Source organism: Pelobates fuscus, chromosome 3, assembly GCF_036172605.1.
Source record: "Pelobates fuscus isolate aPelFus1 chromosome 3, aPelFus1.pri, whole genome shotgun sequence".
NCBI classification, from domain to species: domain Eukaryota; kingdom Metazoa; phylum Chordata; class Amphibia; order Anura; family Pelobatidae; genus Pelobates; species Pelobates fuscus.
In genome coordinates, this window is record NC_086319.1 from 416,260,626 (window position 1) to 416,282,883 (window position 22,258).

General features: G+C 49.6%; 1 protein-coding gene across 1 annotated transcript in view; it reads right to left on the bottom strand.

Moving 5' to 3' along the window:
- Positions 1 to 18,332, bottom strand: part of LOC134602071 (olfactory receptor 5G9-like) — a 33,372-nt gene extending 15,040 nt beyond the window's left edge. The window contains exon 1 of the mRNA XM_063446570.1: positions 18,261 to 18,332. Coding sequence (XP_063302640.1) covers positions 18,261 to 18,332 — 72 coding nt within the window. The remainder of the gene's footprint in view (positions 1 to 18,260) is intronic.
- Positions 18,333 to 22,258: the final 3,926 nt, after the last annotated feature.

The following is a 22,258-nucleotide window of genomic DNA, read 5'->3' on the forward strand; positions in this document are numbered from 1 at the left end:
GGAGGTGGGAATCAGTAAGATTCCGTTCCTATGTCCGATTGGGTCTGTTGGAATAATGAGTTTGGGGACCGTTTATGCAAAAAAAAAAAAAAAAAAAACTGTATATATGTTGGGGATGAGCGACTTGTAACTGGCTGTACTGTAACGGTTCTCTGTGTTATTTGGGCTGGGGTGGGGGTCTCTGCCGGACTTCCCTCATCATTTGTTTTTCCCCCCAGGGCGTGAGGCATGGATCGTGGGCCATTCGTTTGTCTTCTGGGCCGAGAGGAGGGCCGCAGCTCGAGCGCAAGGCCAGCAGCTGGGTTTTCCGAAGGGCCAGTTGGCAGTTCGCTGGTTTGGGTATCGGGGTTTCTGCTGGGGGGATGTTTGTGGTAAACTGTTTGGGATGCTGGCGGCGGGATACGCGCCAGACTTACTGGTCCTGCATATTGGGGATAATGACCTGGGCCTTACGCCGCAACGACGGCTGGTGAAGTGGATGAAGCAGGACATTAATAAGTTGAGGGGCCTGCTTCCGGGGGTCATGTTGGTGTGGTCGGAGATTGTCCCGAGGCGCCGGTGGCGGCACGCTCGGGATCCGTTAGCTATGGATAGGTGCAGGAAGAAGGTGAATAGCTTGATGGCAAGCTTTGTGCGGAAGGTTGGGGGTGTGGTAGTAAGGCACCTTGAGCTGGAGGAAGGGTTGCCAGGATACTACCGCTCGGATGGTGTTCACCTCTCGGAGGTTGGTTTGGACCTGCTCAACTTGGGTTGGCAGGATGGTATCCGGATGGCTCTGTTTCTTCGGGGTGGCGGAGCTCAGACAGCTTAAGGGGTCAAGGTCTGAGCTTGTGGCGGGACGGGGAGCCGAATGAGAGAAAATAGGCTCCCCTGGATGAACGTGAGGTGGAATAACAGATTGTGGTCATCGGTGGTTGAGAGGTTTCGAGTCCTGGAGGTGACTCAGAACCTGGTGGGGCAGGGGTATCCGGGTATACCCCTGCCGTGGTTAATGGTTGGTTGGCACTTTGGAATGTTGGTGTATGTTATAAATATGTTATAAATATGTATAGGTGTTATTATATGGGGGTCATTGCCTTTTGTATGGTAGCCGAAGGAACAGGATGCCAGGGGGCGGAGTATGGGGGGCAATGACCCATGTTTAATATGTTAATTTATTATTGTTATTATTATTATTATTATTATTATTATTATTATTATAATTATTGGTTAATAAAGCTGTGGACAAATTTCCCCATAATACTTAGTGTCCGTGTGTTATTGGGTTAGGTTATGGGGGTGGTTTGTCCTGGATTCCGACTGCCCAAATGGCGACTATACACCTGTCATGTAGCCCTATGTAGCTAGAGCGCAGCTAAGCGGAAAAAGGCCTTGACAGGGGTTAGGAGGCGGGCTTAGGAGGAAGTAAGCAAGGGTTGGATTATGGGTAAGTAGGATGGGCTATTTAAATGAGCAGCCATCTTAGGTGAGTCATTCTAACTTTCTACCCGGTTGAGTTTGTCCCACCCACCCTCCCTTTGTTTGTTATGTGTTTATTTAACCCGTTTCTTTCACAGCGGCGGGACGGGGAGCCGAAGGAGAGAAAATAGGCTCCCCTGGATGAACGTGAGGTGGAATAACAGATTGTGGTCATCGGTGGTTGAGAGGTTTCGAGTCCTGGAGGTGACTCAGAACCTGGTGGGGCAGGGGTATCCGGGTATACCCCTGCCGTGGTTAATGGTTGGTTGGCACTTTGGAATGTTGGTGTATGTTATAAATATGTTATAAATATGTATAGGTGTTATTATATGGGGGTCATTGCCTTTTGTATGGTAGCCGAAGGAACAGGATGCCAGGGGGCGGAGTATGGGGGGCAATGACCCATGTTTAATATGTTAATTTATTATTGTTATTATTATTATTATTATTATTATTATTATAATTATTGGTTAATAAAGCTGTGGACAAATTTCCCCATAATACTTAGTGTCCGTGTGTTATTGGGTTAGGTTATGGGGGTGGTTTGTCCTGGATTCCGACTGCCCAAATGGCGACTATACACCTGTCATGTGCACACTTACAGCGAGGACATTCTCTTTGTTTCATCCTTCTTTCCTCTCTGCAATCCCATCTTTGAAACCTGATCCTCTTGTTGCAATCATCTGTATTATGGTATCTGTATTGCATCACAAGATACACAAAACGGATCTGTCAACACCAACTATGCAATTTCTATCTAGGAAACCAACCTGCAACATCGTGGGACTCCCTTATTGAAAGCATTTTTATGTTTTTACATACTCTATATCAGAAGTAACCGACCTTTTGCAAGGATTGTGCCATATAAAAGCTTTGAAGTCCCTTAGGGTGTCTGTCCCATTTTTCTAAGGCTACATGTATGCATGGAGAATTATGTAAGTGTTATAAGAGGTGTATTCAATAAAGGTGTGCATTGTGTATGTGTGGGAGATGTTTATGGTGTTATATGAGAGTATATGATGGTAGTATGTCTGTGAAGGTGTTTTCTGGATTGCATCCATGTGTTTGGGATGTTTGTGGTATGTATATATGTCAGGCTGTCTGTGTTATTATGTTTGTGTATGTAGGCTGCCTGCTGAGTTACATATGTGTGTGGGTTGTCTGTGTTCTTGTGTGTGGGACATTATTTGATGTTAAGTTTGATGTGTATGGTGGCTGATTATTCTATTTGTGGGTTTGTTGACAGCTCTCTTTGGTATTTTGTGTATTTGGTGTTGTGTGTATGTGAACTGTTTGTAGTATTGTGTTTATGATAGCTCTGTTCGGTTATGCATATGTGTGGGCTGTCTGGGGATTGGGGGTTGGGAGGGAGAGGGAACCTGCAGTGCCAGGAAAACGTATTGTTTTGCTGTCACTGGAGTTTCCCTTTAATTTAATTAAAGACAGGAGGTGAATATTTTGCATTAAACTCTCTTTACTAAACTCCAGCAGCACAGATTTAACAATCAAGTTTAGTGAAAAAAACACATTGCAACAGGATATAAAAGGCCCCTCCCCCTGTAGCTCTCCCTCTTTCTTTGATGTGATATTGTGGTGGAATCTCGGTAAAAATAAATTTAGTAGGCCGAGATTGCCACGTGGTATGTGCGCGCACATATACTGATGTATCGGTCGGTTGGTTGCACGTGGCAACGATAAAATCAGTAGTGTACGGAGCATGTGCAGCAATACAGGATATAGAGTATTTCCCCTCCTCCATTGTGCTGGGCAAGCCATGTGGTCAAACAGGAAGTTAGTCTTTGTTCAGTTGATTGGATAAGAATATGTGTGGGTGGAGCTAATTATGGGAGGAGCTACATGCCTATATAAGGGACCTACACTGTATGTTCGGGGCTCAGACTTTGTTGGTTTTTGGTGACATTAGTCCCTCTGAGTCCCGGTCGGTGAATCGAATAAAGAATCTCTTCCTTCCTGAAGAAACCTATGTCCATCTCTCTGTGCTTGGCTTCCGTCAGTTTCTATCATTTGGTGCATTGGCCGGGAAGCTCATCATTCAACGGTAGCTGAGAAGTAGAGGCGTGAGACGGTCTATCTTTGCCCACGCTCCCTACGGCTGCACCCCTGAACTTCTGCGTGGACCTCCTTTCGTCTTGGCGCCACTGGTCTGTTGTCCAGGAGATTATCTGCCTCTACGTAGTAAGTGCTGGGGTGTCCCCGTCGATGAGTGTGAACTCAGGTTCAGGAACGAGGAGGTAAGACGACTACTGTTTTAGACGGTTGACCCACTAGGGGTATTGGATACCGATTGTGCGGTAGGCCCATAAGGGGTTATATGTGTATGGAATTGGCCCCCTCCAGTGGAGGGAAGGAGCGAAGGCGCACCGCTCGTAATTAAACGCCCTGTAGTCAGCCCGTTTAATTTTGGTATTGGAGTCAGGCTGGGTCCTGTGTAAATAGCCCAAGCCGGACACCGGTGTTTTGTCTAGACTAGTTGTAAATTCCGCCCTCTAGTTCGCTATATGTGGTGCTTGGGCAGAGAATGCTAATCAAAACGGATGTAAATAGTTTTAGGTAGTCCATCTAGGTACTGGCCAATAGATTAGTTGGGAATTGTAAATGTGTTAAAGATTATTGTAGTAGAGTGTATATCTTGCTAGATAGCGTGAGCTCTGCCGTCTAGCGAGAGTGTGAATAGCGCACGGTACCATAACCATGTATAATAACTACTGATACTGTAAATAATTACTAATAATTGTCGTTTATGTTGTATGTTTAACACCATAACCACTACTAACTGAACTGTGACTTTAAATTGTACTCTAACCAATGCTAACCGTACTGTAACTACTGTTTGTAAAGACGATGTTACTAGGGTATGTTATAGACGGGTAATTTACATATTGCGAATTATAGCGTGGGTGACTGTATAGTTTCGCCAAAGGGCACAGTATTAGTTATTTAGTGACTGGTGTAACAGCTGTGTGTGTACGGGAATTCCCTGTATGTTTTGTTGTGTGCGTTCGGCCTAGTAACTGTACCAAGTGGTGCTGTTGCCAAGGGGAACGGGTGTGAGGGTTGGAAGTGTGTTTGTTTTGTTTCTGTTGGAGACAACGCTTCATTGTTAAGTATGGGTGCGTCGGATTCAACAATTGTGGATCCCTTAGGATGTATGTTAAAAAACTTTAAAAAGGGATATAATGTGTATGATTATGGAGTAAAGATGTCTCCAACACGCCTGACTACTTTATGTAGTAGGGAATGGCCTACTTTGGTGGCTGCATGGCCACCACGTGGCAGTTTGGATCCTAATCTGGTGCAGCGCATACACGTGGCTGTATCAGGTAGGCCTAAAATTTACGGCCAGTTTCCGTATATTGACTGTTGGAAGCAGGCTGTAAATGACTTGCCAAAATTGATCCGGGTATGCCACGAGGAGCAATGTCGCCTCATGGTGGCCAGAACACGGTTGTCCACTAAGGCCGTGATTACACCCATTTTGGACACGCCCCCTGAGTCTGAGATCCCCATGCCGCCCCGTTACTCCTCCTCTACTCCCCTTGCTCTGTTGTCTCCACCCACCCCCTCCTCTAGCTCAGAGCCCAGCCCTCTTGTTTTAAACCCTCCCCTTCCGGTACCTACCCCTAGTAAACCCACCTATCCAGATTTGGCGCCATTTCTAGTTCCTGGTCAGGCTCCTCCCGGCCCGGAATATTTTACTTACTGACCTACCCTTCAGTAAAGAAAAAGCGTCCCCTTCCCCTCGTCTCACTACCCCTCGACCGGAACCTATAACTGACATTCCTAAACGAAGCCCCATATTAACCCGACAACTGACCGGTTCCCTCCAACCCAGACATTATCAAATGCCTCTCCGACTGACACCTGGCCCGACACATATTAACGGTGATGGCCAGTTACAACACGCTGATCCCGTCTTTGTTTATGTTCCCTTCACTACAACTGATCTATTTAACTGGAAGACCCATAATTCCTCTTACACCGATAAACCTCAAGCCATGACAGACTTGATTACCTCCATTATCCAGACACATAATCCCACTTGGGCCGATTGCCAGCAATTGCTTATGACATTGTTCAATAACGAGGAAAGAACACGGATAAATCAGGCGGCAATCAAAGCGCTTGAAGAAGTGGCCCATACCCAAAACCAGGCCAACCGGGCAGCATGGGCCGCAGCCCATTATCCAAATGCAGATCCAAATTGGAATGTCAATGGCGCAGACATGGCCCATTTACAAGCTTATAGGGACGCTATTATTGCTGGCATGAAAGCCGGAGGGAAAAAGGCGATCAATATGTCCTAGACGGCTGAGGTATTGCAGAAATGTGATGAATCGCCTAGTGTCTTTTATGATCGACCTTGTCTTTTATGACCGTTTGTATACCCTTTAATCCAGAGGCTCCTGAGAATTCCCGGATGGTTATCTCTGCCTTTGTCAGCCAGGCCTACGGAGATATAAAGAGGAAGTTACAAAAGTTAGAACTGTTTGGAGGGATGTCTATTACTCAGTTAATGGAGATTGCAAATAAGGTTTACATGAATAGGGAGACAGAGACGAAAAAGGAAGAAGAGCGAAAGATGAGAAGGAAAGCAGATATGCTAGCAGTAGCTATCACAGGCGTAGATAGAAGGGAAAAGGAAGTATATAGGGGAACCGAGAAAGGCGAAAATAAGTGGAATAGGGAGCCGTTAAGTAGGAACCAATGAGCGCATTGTAGGGAAGAAGGGCATTGGAGAAGTGAGTGTCCACAGAGGGAACAATATGAGAGAGATAGAGAGAGAGATAGACCAAGGGCAGGATATAGCAATAATTCTAGAGGCAGAGCGAGAGGAAGAGAAGGCCCTGGAGGAAATGGTGGGAATAACAGAGGTAGCGTTAGCGGAGATAGGTATTACCTAGCAACGCAGAGAACAAGAGAGAGAGAAGATAGGGACTGTAACAGAACTTCATCATCTCCTAAGCCCTGTGGACTAAGACAGTGAAATGCATGATAAAGCATCTGTTCGGTAGTTTGATTCGTTCCTAATCGGCAGATTTCTACCGAACACCGGACTGTTTTGATATAGCATAAAAGCATGTTTTACCTTCCCAGCTTGTTCCCAGCCGTTCGCATCATTCAGCACGAACTCCGTGTATAACATATAGGTGGCCGCCATTTCGGGACTTACACGTGTTCGCGGCCATCTTGCGCACGAACAGTGGTGTTTGCCTACGAACGCATGGAACTAAAAACGGATACACAAACAGGCGAACACCGCTGAGACCTCCATGCGCCCAGAACTTCGTGCTGGAACTACCGAACGACGGGCCGTTCGGTAGTTACACTTAATCGGCTATGGGGAATTCAGCGAACACGGAGATAGTTGTGGATGACAAGGATTTCGTATAATTTTAACAGGCGAACGGAGACCGACCGCAGGGCCAAAACTTGTGGAACTCTTTTCGGCTAGAAAATCTGTGCGGTCGGTCAAAACTTCAAACATCCATAACTCCCGAACCCCTCAACCGAATCGGCTGAAATGTGGTCATATTGTTCTCCTAACAAAGACCTATCAAGCGGTGCTGGACTTAAAGGTGTACCCCCTGTTTTTGGGGTACATCCAGAACTGGGGTAAAATACTGTACGTTATAATTATGTTATGTGTTTATCTGAGGGGAGGAGACGTGGGGGTGTTGCCATGCGTATGATTGGTTATTTTCATCCTCCCCCTGGGAGTGTCCTGTGTGTACCTTTTCCTAATAAAAAGCAGGCTGGGTGTTCCAGTCTTCAGTTCTTCTTGACCCTTCAAAACTTAGCCTCGTCTCGTTCTTGGAAGGGGATTATTTGGGAATGTTATTCTGATCCTGTTACAGCTGAACCTGACTCTCGATCTGTATATCGTGGATGGGAATATACCAGCTTTACTTCTCCACAGCAGCTTGCAGGGAAAAAGGACGTCTCCAACGGCAGATACCCTCTCTCTACCTGGGTAGCCGTTACATTGGTGGCAGCAGTGGGATGGTCCTTTTATCCAAAGAACAAGCGCTGAATGGAGTCGCAGTATGCCAAGCTGAAAAGACCCACACTAAAGGATTTATTGGAGAATCGTGGTAGGAGTGCCAGCAACAGACCACGGAGGGAGCTGATAGCTGACCTGCTGGAGCTGGACGAGATGGATAGGTGTCAGGGTACCTGTGGTCTCTACCTCCGAAAGAGGTAGAGACTTAGCTGTTCCTCCATCCAGACGGTCTGATGGCTCCCTTCCCCGCGGTCTATCCGGTCATGCTAGGCCGGCCGCGAGGGAGTGACTGCCTTTTACAGCATCTAGGCAGGAAGTAGTCATCAGGACACTCCTCCGGAACGACCTGTCAGTCAATTGCTGCAGGACCAATCAAGACGCATCGGAGGCGTGGTTACTGCTCTGAACAGGGTATTTAACAGAGCTTCTTTCATTAGCTCATTGCCCTGTCGTGGTTCTAGCTTGTCTAGTCACTCAGTGCTTGTGTATTCTATTATCCCTTTTGGTTTTGACCCGGCTTGTTTACCTTACTCTGCTTATCTCTGTTGCCCTTGATTCGGCTTGTCTCTCGCTTACCTGTCTTCTGTTACCCTCGACCTCGGCTTGTCTTTGACCATTCTATACGGTGCTACTTACGTTAGTCCGGCCATTCTAAGGTCCGGTATACGTATCTGGCTACTGTTTGTACTCTGCGTGTTGGATCCCTGTCCCGATCCTGACAATAGGTCCATGGAGGTAACTGAACCCATGGCACCCATCAGCGAGGACGATGTGATTACTGCAATTGTACAGCGGAGATTATCTTTGTATCCAGTCACGTCTGCGGAACTAATAACTCAACTGTTCCGGGAAGCAAGGGAAGAGATACAAACCAAGAGGGAACAAGAAATGGAACTGGTAAGAGCGAGACAGCCCATTACACATGCAGTTCCTACCCCTCTACCCACTGCTACGGTAAAGAAAATTCCCTTTACTGCATTTAAAACCTTTGTGGAAAGTGAAGAGGAAATTGATGGATATTTGGCTGACTTTGAAAGGCAGTGGTCACTACATCAAATACCGCCAGAGCAATGGGTCACTATCCTGGCGGGGAAACTGTCAGGAAAAGCCAATGAGGCTTTCCGAGCACTCACTACAGAGGAGATCGCGCAGTATCAAAAGGTAAAAGAGGCACTGCTCACCAGGTATGCTGTAACCCCAGAAGCCTACCGTCGCCGTTTCCTGGAGTCCAAAAAGAAAGCTGTGGACTCCCACATGGAATGGGCCAACCGGCTACAAAGAGTGGCATCACATTGGGTCCAAGGGTGCAAGGCCAACACCGGGGAGGAAGTATTACAGTTGTTCTTAATGGAACATTTCTTCCAAGATTTGGCTACGGACATACAAGACTGGGTACGAGACCGGCACCCCGCTAATCTAAATGAGGCGGCTCGGCTAGCCGATGAATATGCCGAGACAAGGAAAGTAAGCCAGGGTACTACACGACAAGCTCATAAGACAGAGCCACGTACCCCAGCCGTCGTCTCACGCCCAGAATTTCGGGCTCCAGTACCACCAGGACCACCACGTCCTCAGGGACCTACCAACTACCCCCGGGATTTGTCAAGGGTGACGTGCCATCACTGCAGCAACCCCGGACATATTGCCCGATATTGTCCCCTAAGGTCTAACAACAACAACTGGAGACGTCCAACTCCCAACACAGAGGCCCCTGCATCACGTCCCGCTGCGGCTCACTGTCTAGAAGCCGAGATGGGCCCTGAGGAATGTCTGGGGACATTGTACGAAGCAGATCCAATACAAGCTGCTTCTCCAGATAATCGGCAACATCACCGGCAGGAGGTTCGGGTGAATGGACAAATAGCACAAGGCCTAAGAGATACCGGGGCTAACATCACTTTGATCCAAAAACATCTAGTAAAGCCGGAGAATGTGTCTACTCGCACCGTTGCTGTTCGGGTCGCAGGGGGCGCTGTGTTTAGCTTGCCCACCGCCCGAGTACACTTAGACTGGGGAGTCGGATCGGGAAAGACCACAGTTGGCATTATGGACAACCTGCCTGCCGAGGTCGTATTGGGAAACGACATTGGCCCTTTGACTTCAGCATATTTGCCTACACCTGCTGCCGCTTGTCCCGTAACCACCCGCTCACAGACCCGTGTCACGGATGATCCTAGTACAGGCCGGGAGACCCAGGTAAGCCAAGCACCCACATGTAACCCCACTACGATAGGAAGGCCCATAGCTTGGGACACCCCAGAGGAGTTTGGGAGGGAAACTAGAGAGGACCCCACCCTCCAAAGGTATCGGGAATTAGCTGACAGTAGGGGGGAGGTAAGGTCTGTGGTATTAAGACCCTGCTTAGTTCCCCGTACCACCCTCAGACTAACGGTCTCTGTGAACGCTTTAATGGTACCCTAAAGCAATTGCTGCGGACCTTTACGGCGGAATACAGAGACTGGGAACGATTCTTGCCGCACCTCCTGTTCGCTTATCAGGAGGTACCGCAGGAATCCACAGGGTTCTCTCCCTTTGAATTGCTCTTTGGACGGAGATTACGAGGCCCTCTCGACCTCATCCGGGAGCACTGGGAGGGAGAGAGAGAACATGAAGGTGTCCCCATCGTGCCATATGTGCTGGAAATGCAGGACCGTATGGAGCAGTTAGCCCGGATGGCACGGGACCATCTCCATGCGGCCCAGGGTCGTCAGAAACATTGGTACGATCAGGGCGCCCACCAGAGAACGTTCCAAGTAGGCCAGAAGTAGGCCAGAAGGGAATAAGCTCCAAACCTCCTGGCAGGGCCCTTACAAAGTGGTAGCACAGGTCTGTGACACCACCTATGTAATTGCCAGCAGCAAAGATGAAAGGATCCAGAAGTCCTTTCACGTAAACTTATTAAAAGAATATCAGGAAAGACCCGAGGATATAGCCGCCATATGTATCCCAGCCACTGAAGACCCTGACAGCTTACCCATACCCGACCTATTAGCGAACTCGGAACCTAAAACCCTGCTCAATACTGTGACAGACCCATCCCGCTGGACTAAACCTATTGGGTTCGTCTGATTTGCCCAGTACTTATGGTCCCTGAGAGATCCTGCGGAGAGTTGTGACTTTGCACAACTAACAGTTCGAATACAGCCGAAACCAACGAAGCGCTAAAGCTATCAAAGCCTCGTGGTGGCCGACATCGGACAAAGGGCCACGTGGCGGCGGCCATTTTACCTTCGAATCCGCCGACCCGTACTATCGACGATACTTCGACAGTACAACGTAGTCGAAGTACCGATCCACTTCGAACAGGACGTAGACATTTTTAGGCCAACAAGTGACCGACCGTATAGCCCGAATCCAGGGAACTCTTTTGGGCACGAAACGGTAGCTGCGGTCGGTCATAAACGGACATTCGAGTAACTTTGGATTCACTGGAGGGATTGGTGTGATTTTTGAGACTGTTTATGATTTAAGTATGCTGAATCTGAATATGTGCCTTTTATGTGAATATGATGGATGGATTTGGAGTTATGAAAGTTGTATAAAAATATATTCTAAACTGCCTGTATAATAAGATTATGTGTCACACCAAGGGGAGGGAATGTGTGGGATGTACCATCGATGCCAGTGGTTGTTTTATGCCTCCCCTTGGGTGTGGCCTGTGTGTGTGAAATGCAAATAAAAGGCAGGCTGGCTGTTCCAGTCCTCAGTTCATGTTTTACCCTCATAATGGAGCTTGGTCTCGTTATTGAGGGAACCGGGAATACAAGTGACTAACGACTGTGTCTGGAGCTCGGAAGGTGGTACCGTAACGACTGGTGGCAGCGGTGGGATGATCTTCAACGCCCAAAGAAACCGCTACGACCAAGAGTAAATGGAACTACAATACCAAAACCTGAGGAGAGCTACCTTAAAAGACTTATTGGAACAAAGGGGCGGACAGGCCAGTAACCTCAAGAAGAGGGACATTATTGCTTTATTGCTGGAAATGGATGGAGTACCAGCGGCAGAGGGAACCAATGGCCCCAGCCCAGACGACAGAACCCCCGAGGAGGCAAGATTTGACCGGGCGGTAAGAATTCGGCTGGCCCATTATGGCCCCAACCCCTCCGCGGAGATCGTCACCCAGGTTCAAGCCGCTGTGGAGGCCAGCCTGCTACGCCAAAACGGTACTGCAGCGGCCCCAGTCACAGCAAACCCGGGGGACAAACAGAAAGTGCCATTTGCGGCCTTCAAAGCCTTCAGTGAGACCGAAGGAGAGATTGACGGGTACCTTGCGGATTTTGAGCGGCAATGTGCCCTACACAAGGTACCCCCGGCAGACTGGGTTGCTATACTGTCCGGCAAGTTATCCGGCCGGGCCAACGACGCTTTTCGGGCTATTCCGGATGAGGAGATCGGGGATTATGTTACCGTCAGGGAAGCTTTACTCGCCCGGTATGCCGTTACACCCGAGGCATACCGGAGGAGGTTCCGGGACACTGCAAAAACAACTGGGGACTCGTACGTGGAATGGGCCTGCAAGGTACATCGCACAGCCGCCCACTGGATGGCAGGATGCCAGGCGGTGTCGGGAGAAGAGGTGCTGCAGATGTTTTTATTGGAACATTGTTTCGACAAATTGCCGACAGGGGTCAGAGAGTGGGTACGAGACCGTAAGCCTTCCACTCTACACGAGGCGGCTCGCTTGGCCGATGAGTACACTGACGCTCGCAGACTGGACAATTCCATCACCAAGGCCACAGCCAGAGCGGAATACCAACCAGCCGCTGCCACGTATCAGCCTCCCATAAACAGACCATCCGCACCCCTTCCGGCTGCCCAGTACCAACGTCCACCCCGGTTTAACGCCCGAGAGTACTCTGAACCCCTTCGGTGCTTCCTGTGCAATCAGCTAGGGCACAGGCGACAGGAGTTCCCGATGAACCGTGCCAACAGGAACCAGTCCTGGAGGAAACCCACGGGGGCCCCTTCCCCAGCACCTCTTCCAGCAGTCCACTGTGTAGAGGAAGAGGAATGCTGGGGCATATTACATGAGGCGGACCCTGTTCAGGCTGCCCACCAAGACAATCGACAACACCACAGACAGAGTGTAAAGGTCAACGGAAAGGAAGCCAGTGGGCTACGAGACACTGGTGCAACCCTGACTTTGCTCCAAAAGCACCTAGTGTCCGAAGCTCAACATACCGGGGATACCGTGGCAGTACGAGTAGCCGGGGGTGCAGTATTTCGCCTACCCGTGGCCCGGGTACATTTGGATTGGGGAGTGGGCGCTAGACACGTGAATGTGGGGGTCATTAAGGATTTACCCGCTGATGTTCTTCTTGGCAACGACTTAGCCCCCCTGGTTTCGGCCTTTGCTCCCATGGGCCCCGCTGCAGTGGACGCTGTTACGACCCGTGCCCAGACCCGTGCCACTGAGGCCGGCCCACCTGCTGTTGAGACCCAGGTAAGGCTCTCTACCCCGACTTGTACCTTAGACCAGGCCCCGTCCGGCTGGGATACCCCAGAAATGTACGGGAAAGAAACTAGGGAGGACCCGACGTTAGCCAAGTACAGAGCCAGGGCCGACGCTGGGGAAGAAGGAGTAGGTGGGGAACACTACGAGTGGGTGGGGGATAGGCTGTACAGGATCCCGAAACCCTCCCCGAAACCGAATGCCCCTCCGCAGAAACGACAACTAGTAGTACCTGCAAAGTATCGGCAGGAGATTCTGCGGATTGGGCATGACGTGCCGTTAGCAGGTCATCTAGGTTCCCACCGCACAGCTCATAGAATCACCCAAAACTTTTTCTGGCCCAATTTTAACCGAGATGTGCGGATGTATTGTAACACGTGCGACACTTGTCAACGGGTAGGTAAGCGGGGAGATCATCCAAAAGCTAGGCTACAGCCGATGCCTATCATTGGAGAGCCCTTTTCCCGCATAGCCGTTGACATTGTGGGTCCACTGGCCAGGGCTAGTCCATCCGGTAAGAAATATATTCTTACTGTGGTAGACTACGCCACCCGTTACCCAGAGGCAGTAGCGCTGTCTAATATAGAGGCAGAGACGGTTGCTGATGCCCTGGTTAAAGTCTTTACTAGGGTCGGGTTCCCTCAGGAGATCCTCTCTGATCAGGGAACCCAATTTACCGCTGTGCTCACCCAGCAGCTGTGGAAGGTGTGCGGCATCAACCCGCTACTTAGTTCACCCTATCACCCACAGACTAACGGTCTCTGCGAGCGATTTAATGGCACCCTCAAACAAATGCTGAGGACCTTTACTGACACTTGCAGAGACTGGGAGCGATTCCTGCCTCATCTTCTATTTGCATACAGAGAGGTGCCCCAGGAATCAACCGGGTTCTCCCCCTTTGAGTTGCTCTATGGGAGAAGGGTTCGTGGACCCCTAGATCTCATTAGAGGACACTGGGAGGGGGAGACGGAGCAAGAAGGGACCCCCATAGTACCGTATGTGCTGGAACTCCGGGACCGTATGGAGAAACTATCCCTGATGGTGAGGGAAAATCTCCGGGCGGCCCAGGTGAAACAGAAACGATGGTACGATCGGGGTGCTCGACAGCGGGTCTTCCAGGTTGGGCAGAAGGTCCTAGTGCTCAAACCTGTGAAGGCAAACAAGATGCAAGCATCTTGGCAGGGCCCGTACAAGGTGTTAGCTCAGGTATGCGATACTACCTATCTCATAGCCAGCTGTTCGGATGAAAGAGTACAACGATCCTTTCATGTGAACATGCTCAAGGAGTATCAGGAACGACCCGAGGATGTTGCAGCAGTTTGTGCCCCAGCTACCGACGACCCCGAGAACTTACCTTTACCTGACCTATTAGAAAGAGATCCCCAGACCGACCTTACTAGCCTCGTACAGTTAGGTGACCGACTAAGCCCGGCCGAGAAAACCCAGGCAAGACAGCTTCTGTGGGAGAAGCAGGCGACATTCTCCCAAGAACCCGGGTACACCCCACTAGCTATACACAAGGTCGAGACACCCGGACAGAACCCCCTACGACAACCTCCATACCGTATCCCGGAAGCAGTCCGAGAAGGAATGCGGAAGGAGATACAGGAGATGACCCGGCTGGGGGTTATTGAGCACTCCGATAGTCCGTGGGCGTCGCCCGTAGTCCTAGTACCCAAGAAAGATGGGACCACCCGGTTCTGTGTGGATTACAGGCGGCTCAACGAGCGGACTACCACGGACGCCTACCCGATGCCCCGGATAGACGAGTTATTAGACCGCATTGCCAGGGGGCGCTACCTGACCACCATTGACCTATGTAAAGGGTACTGGCAGATCCCCCTGGCCGAGGATGCTATCCCCAAGTCGGCCTTCGTCACCCCGTTTGGCCTATACCAGTTTAGGGTTATGCCATTCGGGATGAAGAACGCTCCGGCTACCTTCCAGCGTATGGTGGATAGGCTCCTAGATGGCTTCCAGGGATTTGCATGTGCATACCTGGACGACATCGCGGTTTACAGTGAGTCTTGGGAAGACCACCTAGTACACGTAGGGGTAGTGCTGGACAAGATTCGGGCCGCCGGCCTGACTCTGAAACCAGACAAGTGCCATTTAGGCATGGCAGAAGTGCAGTACTTGGGTCACCGGGTGGGTTGTGGGAGCCAGAGACCCGAACCGGCCAAGGTGGAAGCAGTAGCTAACTGGCCCACACCTATCACCAAGACCCAAGTACTTGCCTTCCTAGGGACAGCGGGTTACTATCGACGTTTTGTCCCCGACTACAGTACGATTGCCAAGCCCCTAACTGATTTGACTAAAAAGAATTTACCTAGGCAGGTCCTGTGGTCTCCAGCTTGTGAAGCCGCGTTTCAAGCCCTGAAGCAGGCTCTTGTGAATGCCCCTGTCCTGGCTGCCCCAGTCCCTAACAAACGTTTTCTTGTCCACACAGACGCTTCCATGTATGGACTGGGGGCTGTGCTGAGCCAGGTCGGGGAGGATGGCGGAGAACACCCTGTCGCATATCTCAGCAGAAAGTTACTACCTCGAGAAGTGAGTTATGCGGCAGTAGAGAAAGAGTGTTTAGCCCTGGTCTGGGCACTGAAGAAACTGAGCCCCTACCTATACGGACAAGAATTTTCCCTCGTAACAGACCACAACCCCCTCGTCTGGCTTAACCGGGTCTCTGGGGACAATGGCAGACTGCTGAGGTGGAGTTTGGCCTTGCAGCCTTATAATTTCACTATCAGCTACCGACCCGGTAAGCAGAATGGGAATGCGGATGGGTTATCCCGGCAAATAGACGTCCCTATTCTCTCTAAGTCCGGTCATCCCCAAGTTGACCCGCCACAGGGTCAAGCCGGGTCTGCCGGAGTGTTCCACAAGGAGGGAGCCATGTGACAGACCCATCCCGCTGGACTAAACCTATTGGGTTCGTCTGATTTGCCCAGTACTTATGGTCCCTGAGAGATCCTGCGGAGAGTTGTGACTTTGCACAACTAACAGTTCGAATACAGCCGAAACCAACGAAGCGCTAAAGCTATCAAAGCCTCGTGGTGGCCGACATCGGACAAAGGGCCACGTGGCGGCGGCCATTTTACCTTCGAATCCGCCGACCCGTACTATCGACGATACTTCGACAGTACAACGTAGTCGAAGTACCGATCCACTTCGAACAGGACGTAGACATTTTTAGGCCAACAAGTGACCGACCGTATAGCCCGAATCCAGGGAACTCTTTTGGGCACGAAACGGTAGCTGCGGTCGGTCATAAACGGACATTCGAGTAACTTTGGATTCACTGGAGGGATTGGTGTGATTTTTGAGACTGTTTATGATTTAAGTATGCTGAATCTGAATATGTGCCTTTTATGTGAATATGATGGATGGATTTGGAGTTATGAAAGTTGTATAAAAATATATTCTAAACTGCCTGTATAATAAGATTATGTGTCACACCAAGGGGAGGGAATGTGTGGGATGTACCATCGATGCCAGTGGTTGTTTTATGCCTCCCCTTGGGTGTGGCCTGTGTGTGTGAAATGCAAATAAAAGGCAGGCTGGCTGTTCCAGTCCTCAGTTCATGTTTTACCCTCATAATGGAGCTTGGTCTCGTTATTGAGGGAACCGGGAATACAAGTGACTAACGACTGTGTCTGGAGCTCGGAAGGTGGTACCGTAACAAATACCATACAGCTAGGGGAGCGGTTAACCCCTGCAGAAAAGGGGCAGATCCGACAGTTGCTGACTGAGAAAGGGTTGACGTTTTCCCAGGAGCCCGGGTACACCCCCTTGGCAACTCACTATGTAGAGACCCCAGGACAAACCCCTCTCCGACAAACTCCCTATAGGATCCCTGAGGTAGTAAAAGAGGAGATGAGGAAGGAAATCCAAGAGATGTTAAGACTGGGGGTGATAGAGCCATCTGACAGTCCGTGGGCCTCACCTGTGGTCCTAGTTCCCAAAAAGGACGGAACCACACGGTTCTGTGTCGATTATCGACGTCTCAATGACAGAACCGTGACAGATGCATATCCCATGCCCCAAGTAGACGAGCTATTAGATCGTATTGCCAGGGGACGTTATCTGACCACCATCGATTTGTGCAAAGGGTATTGGCAGATTCCCCTGGCCAAGGAGGCTATCCCTAAGTCGGCCTTTGTCACCCCATTTGGCTTGTACCAGTTCAAGGTCATGCCATTTGGGATGAAAAACGCCCCAGCTACATTTCAGCGCTTAGTGAACCGCCTCCTTGATGGCTTCCAGGATTTCGCTTGCGCGTACCTGGATGACATTGCGATTTATAGCGAAACCTGGGGAGAACACTTGAGGCATGTGGATGCCGTACTGGCTCAGATTCGGGCCGCAGGCTTGACTCTGAAACCAGAAAAGTGTAACTTCGGCATGGCCGAAGTCCAGTACCTGGGACACCGGGTGGGATGTGGGAAGCAGCGCCCAGAACCCGCTAAAGTTGAAGCAGTAGCTAACTGGCCCACACCCCACACCAAGACGCAGGTCTTAGCATTTTTGGGGACGGCAGGATATTATAGGAAGTTTGTCCCTGACTATAGCGCCATCGCAAAACCCCTGACAGACTTAACCAAAAAGAACTTGCCTAGGATAGTCCTGTGGTCTCCCGCCTGTGAAACCGCTTTTCAAGCCCTAAAGAATGCTCTAATTCATGCACCTGTCCTGTCTGCCCCCGTCCCTAACAAAAGATTTGTCGTTCATACAGATGCATCCATGTATGGACTGGGGGCAGTTCTAAGCCAGGTCGGAGAAGATGGGGGCGAACACCCTGTCGCGTATCTCAGTAGAAAACTGTTACCTAGAGAAGTGAGTTACGCGGCAGTGGAAAAGGAATGCTTGTCCCTGGTCTGGGCACTAAAGAAACTCACCCCATATTTGTACGGACAAGAATTTACTCTAATCACCGACCATAACCCCCTGGTGTGGCTGAACAGAGTAGCTGGAGATAATGGACGTTTATTGAGATGGAGCCTAGCACTGCAACCCTATAATTTCTCCATTCAATAACGCCCTGGCAAGTTTAATGGGAATGCCGATGGTCTGTCCAGGCAAACAGAACTGTTGCCCTAACAATTGACCGGACAGCCCCAAGTTGACCCGAAAAGGATCAATCCGGGTCTGCCGGGGTGTTCCACAAAAGGGGAGCAGTGTAACAGAACTTCATCATCTCCTAAGCCCTGTGGACTAAGACAGTGAAATGCATGATAAAGCATCTGTTCGGTAGTTTGATTCGTTCCTAATCGGCAGATTTCTACCGAACACCGGACTGTTTTGATATAGCATAAAAGCATGTTTTACCTTCCCAGCTTGTTCCCAGCCGTTCGCATCATTCAGCACGAACTCCGTGTATAACATATAGGTGGCCGCCATTTCGGGACTTACACGTGTTCGCGGCCATCTTGCGCACGAACAGCGGTGTTTGCCTACGAACGCATGGAACTAAAAACGGATACACAAACAGGCGAACACCGCTGAGACCTCCATGCGTCCAGAACTTCGTGCTGGAACTACCGAACGACGGGCCGTTCGGTAGTTACACTTAATTGGCTATGGGGAATTCAGCGAACACGGAGATAGTTGTGGATGACAAGGATTTCGTATAATTTTAACAGGCGAACGGAGACCGACCACAGGACCAAAACTTGTGGAACTCTTTTCGGCTAGAAAATCTGAGCGGTCGGTCAAAACTTCAAACATCCATAACTCCCGAACCCCTCAACCGAATGGGCTGAAATTTGGACATATTGTTCTCCTAACCAAGACCTATCAACCGGTGCTGGACTTAAAGGTGTACCCCCTGTTTTTGGGGTACATCCAGAACTGGGGTAAAATACTGTACGTTATAATTATGTTATGTGTTTATCTGAGGGGAGGAGACGTGGGGGTGTTGCTATGCGTATGATTGGTTATTTTCATCCTCCCCCTGGGAGTGTCCTGTGTGTACCTTATCCTAATAAAAAGCAGGCTGGGTCCTTATCCTAATAAAAAGCAGGCAGTCCTCAGTTCTTCTTGACCCTTCAAAACGTAGCCTCGTCTCGTTCTTGGAAGGGGATTATTTGGGAATGTTATTCTGCTCCTGTTACAGCTGAACCTGACTCTCGCTCTGGATATCGTGGATGGGAATATACCAGCTTTACTTCTTACATATTTGAACTCAGCACACTTCAAACATGAACACTTCCAAAAATCAGCCAAATCCCTCCAGTGGATCAAAAGTTAGCTGGAGGTTCCTTTATGACCGACCGCAAGCACATTTTCCTGCCCAAAACAGTTCCATAGATTTGGGCTGTGCGGTCGGTCAATTTCATGCCGAAAAACGACTAAGTCCCATTTCGAACGGGACTTAGTCTCTGGAGCTGAAAAACGAAGTGTAGGAGAAGGTAAGGGTCAGTGGTGTTCGATAAAATGTGTAGCCGATTTCAGTTCCACAGAATCTTTAGCATACACCGCTGACCGCGTTCGACTGAACAAAGATGGCCGCCGCCACGTGCAATTAACCTGCAGTAACCTCACAGCCTGGGAGGTAAATTGCCTGCATACTTTAACTTCTGGGTGGTCTGCCTGTGTGGTACTTGGTTCAGTAAGCCCTATTTACTGAACCAAGTGGGAGAAAGCCAGGGGCAAGTTATTTTACAGGTCTGGGGACATAGTCTTAAAGGGACATTGTTCACCAAAGTTACAAGATGTCCCCAGACGGTTCTTAAAGGGCCATACACACCCAATAAAAGTTAATACTTTTCAGGGGCCATAGTCTTAAAGAGTATTGTTACCCAACGTCTCAATATGTACCCAGACAGTTCTTAAAGGGCCACCAGCAGTACAATAAAATACCATTCACTGTGCTTAAAGGGCCAGCAGTCGCACAATAAAATACAATATGCCCAAATGTTGCACCTGAAGGGCCAAATCTCCCAGGGACCATAGTCAACAGGTAAGAGGCTGGCAATCAGGCTGCTCCAACGGCCGTGGGTAAAGGGCAGCTTGTCACCAATAAATTCAGTGACGACAGGCATTTCGTCACAGTGCCCAATCCCTATAACCTGCTTGCTTTAATTCCAGGTGGGGCTACTTATTTCACTGTTTTGGACCTCAAAGATGCCTTCTTTTGCCTTCGAATTGCTACAGAAAGCCAGTGTATTTTTGCATTCCAATGGGAAAATGCTGTAACGGGCTCGAAACGCCAGATGACTTGGACAAGATTGCCCCAAGGGTTTAAGAATTAACCTACCCTATTGGCTCAGCATTAAGTCAGGACTATTACAATACGTAGATGATTTGTTGATAGCGGCAGTTACAAGAGAGATATGTCAGCAAGCAACACATGATTTACTGCACATTATTTGGAAGGCAGGATACAAGAAAGCCCAGTTGTGTCAGCCAACTGTCAAGTATCTGGGATTCCATATCTCTGAAGGTCAAAGGATAATGGGGCCAGAGAGAAAAGAAGCTGTATGCCAAATACCAATACCCAAGAATAGAAGACAAGTGCGAGAGTTCTTGGGGGCAGCAGGCTTCTGTAGGATATGGATTCCCAGTTATGTGATATTGGCGAAACCTCTCTATGCAGCTATAAAAGGCACAGAACATGATCCCTTCCTGTGGACTATTGAACAGCAGAAGGCATTTGAGGATGTCAAGAAGGCATTGATGGGGGGCGTGGCCTGGAGCTCAACCGGAGCAGACGCATGGAAGTGTAGCTCCGTGCTAAAACGGCCTAAAATCAGCGGTACGGACACCCGAAACCGAACCCAGTAAAATACAACGATGTCCCAGCAAAAGAGCAGACGCCAAACAGACAAGGGAGAGAAAAATAACTTTTTCAATGTCCGGAGCACCCACACCAAACTCACAACCGCGCCGGACGAAGCGCAAGATGGCGCCGAGGAAGAGGCAGGAATGATGCAGGATATCCCGCCGACGGAACAGCCGGTTACTCAGGGGATATTACAGCGAATGCTGGATAATATGCATGACAAGCTACAACTTACAATACAAACGGCACTGAAAGAAATCAGGTCGGAAGTCCAGGACCTGGGAAACAGGACGGCATCACTGGAAGACAAAATGGCGGATCAGGCGGAGGCCTATACTACCCTGCGCGCAGATATGGAAGGCATGCAGGATACACTGACCTCTTTTGAAAATAAAATGGCTGACATGGAGGACAGGTCACGCCGTAATAACCTCAGGATCAGAGGCATTATGGAGGCGGTGGGACCGACAGACCTCCACGCTCACCTACAGGGCCTATTTCGACTCCTAGCGCCAGACATACCCCAGGACTTGCTCCTGTTGGACCGCTACCACAGGGTCCCAAAGCCCAGCTTTTTAACGACGGAGGCTCCGAGAGACGTGCTGGTGAGGCTCCATTACTTTCACGTCAAGGAGGTAATCATGAGAGCCTGCAGGCAGCGAACGACGCTCCCGGCACCCTACCAAGGACTTGCAATCTATGCGGACATCTCGGCCGCAACTCTGAAAAAAAGAAAATCCTTTGCCCCAATAACTGAGATACTGCGACAACACAAACAACCTTACCGGTGGGGCTTCCCAGTTAAGCTCCTGGTACCGCACGACGGCAAGATTACGGTCATGAGAACGCCAGAAGCGGGTCTAAGGGCACTACAGGAGTGGGGCCTTGGAACACCGCAGACCACATCACCAACAACGAAGCGGAACGAACAGCCACCAGCATGGCGGAAGGTGACCAGGAATAAATAAACACACGAAAAGTGGCAAGTAACAAGCACAGACTGTGGGACTTTGTTAGCTACGTAATATTTCTTTAAGCTATTTTATTTTTCCTTCCTTTGAGATACAATGCTAATGTAAGACAGTGGGAAGAGGGTCACGGAGACAACAGGCTAATTAACATGTTTTTGGGTAACACAGGAGTATACCCTATGGTTTCAGGGTGAGCAGAGTAGCCACATATTACCCCCAAAACATTACCACCCACTTCACAGTTACGGGTCACAGGGAACAACAAGAAGCGAGTAGGCCACATTTATGCTCCAACTAGGCATGGCAGCTTATAGCTTCCTACCCCAGGGCACCTCAGGCAGGAGCCAAGCCAAAAACATGGCATTTTGTTTAGTTCTAATAGTTTTTAAAGTTAATGTTTTATTGTTTCACCCCAATGTTTGTCATACAGTACGTAAGCACTTCACAGATCCTCAACCAGCGGTCTCATCTCAGGGAAACCCCCAAGATAGGGGACCACGAAGCAGAGAATGCATAGAGAGGGAGGGGTCACCCGGTTCGAACTGGCTGGGTAGGGTGGTACTCCCCCATAT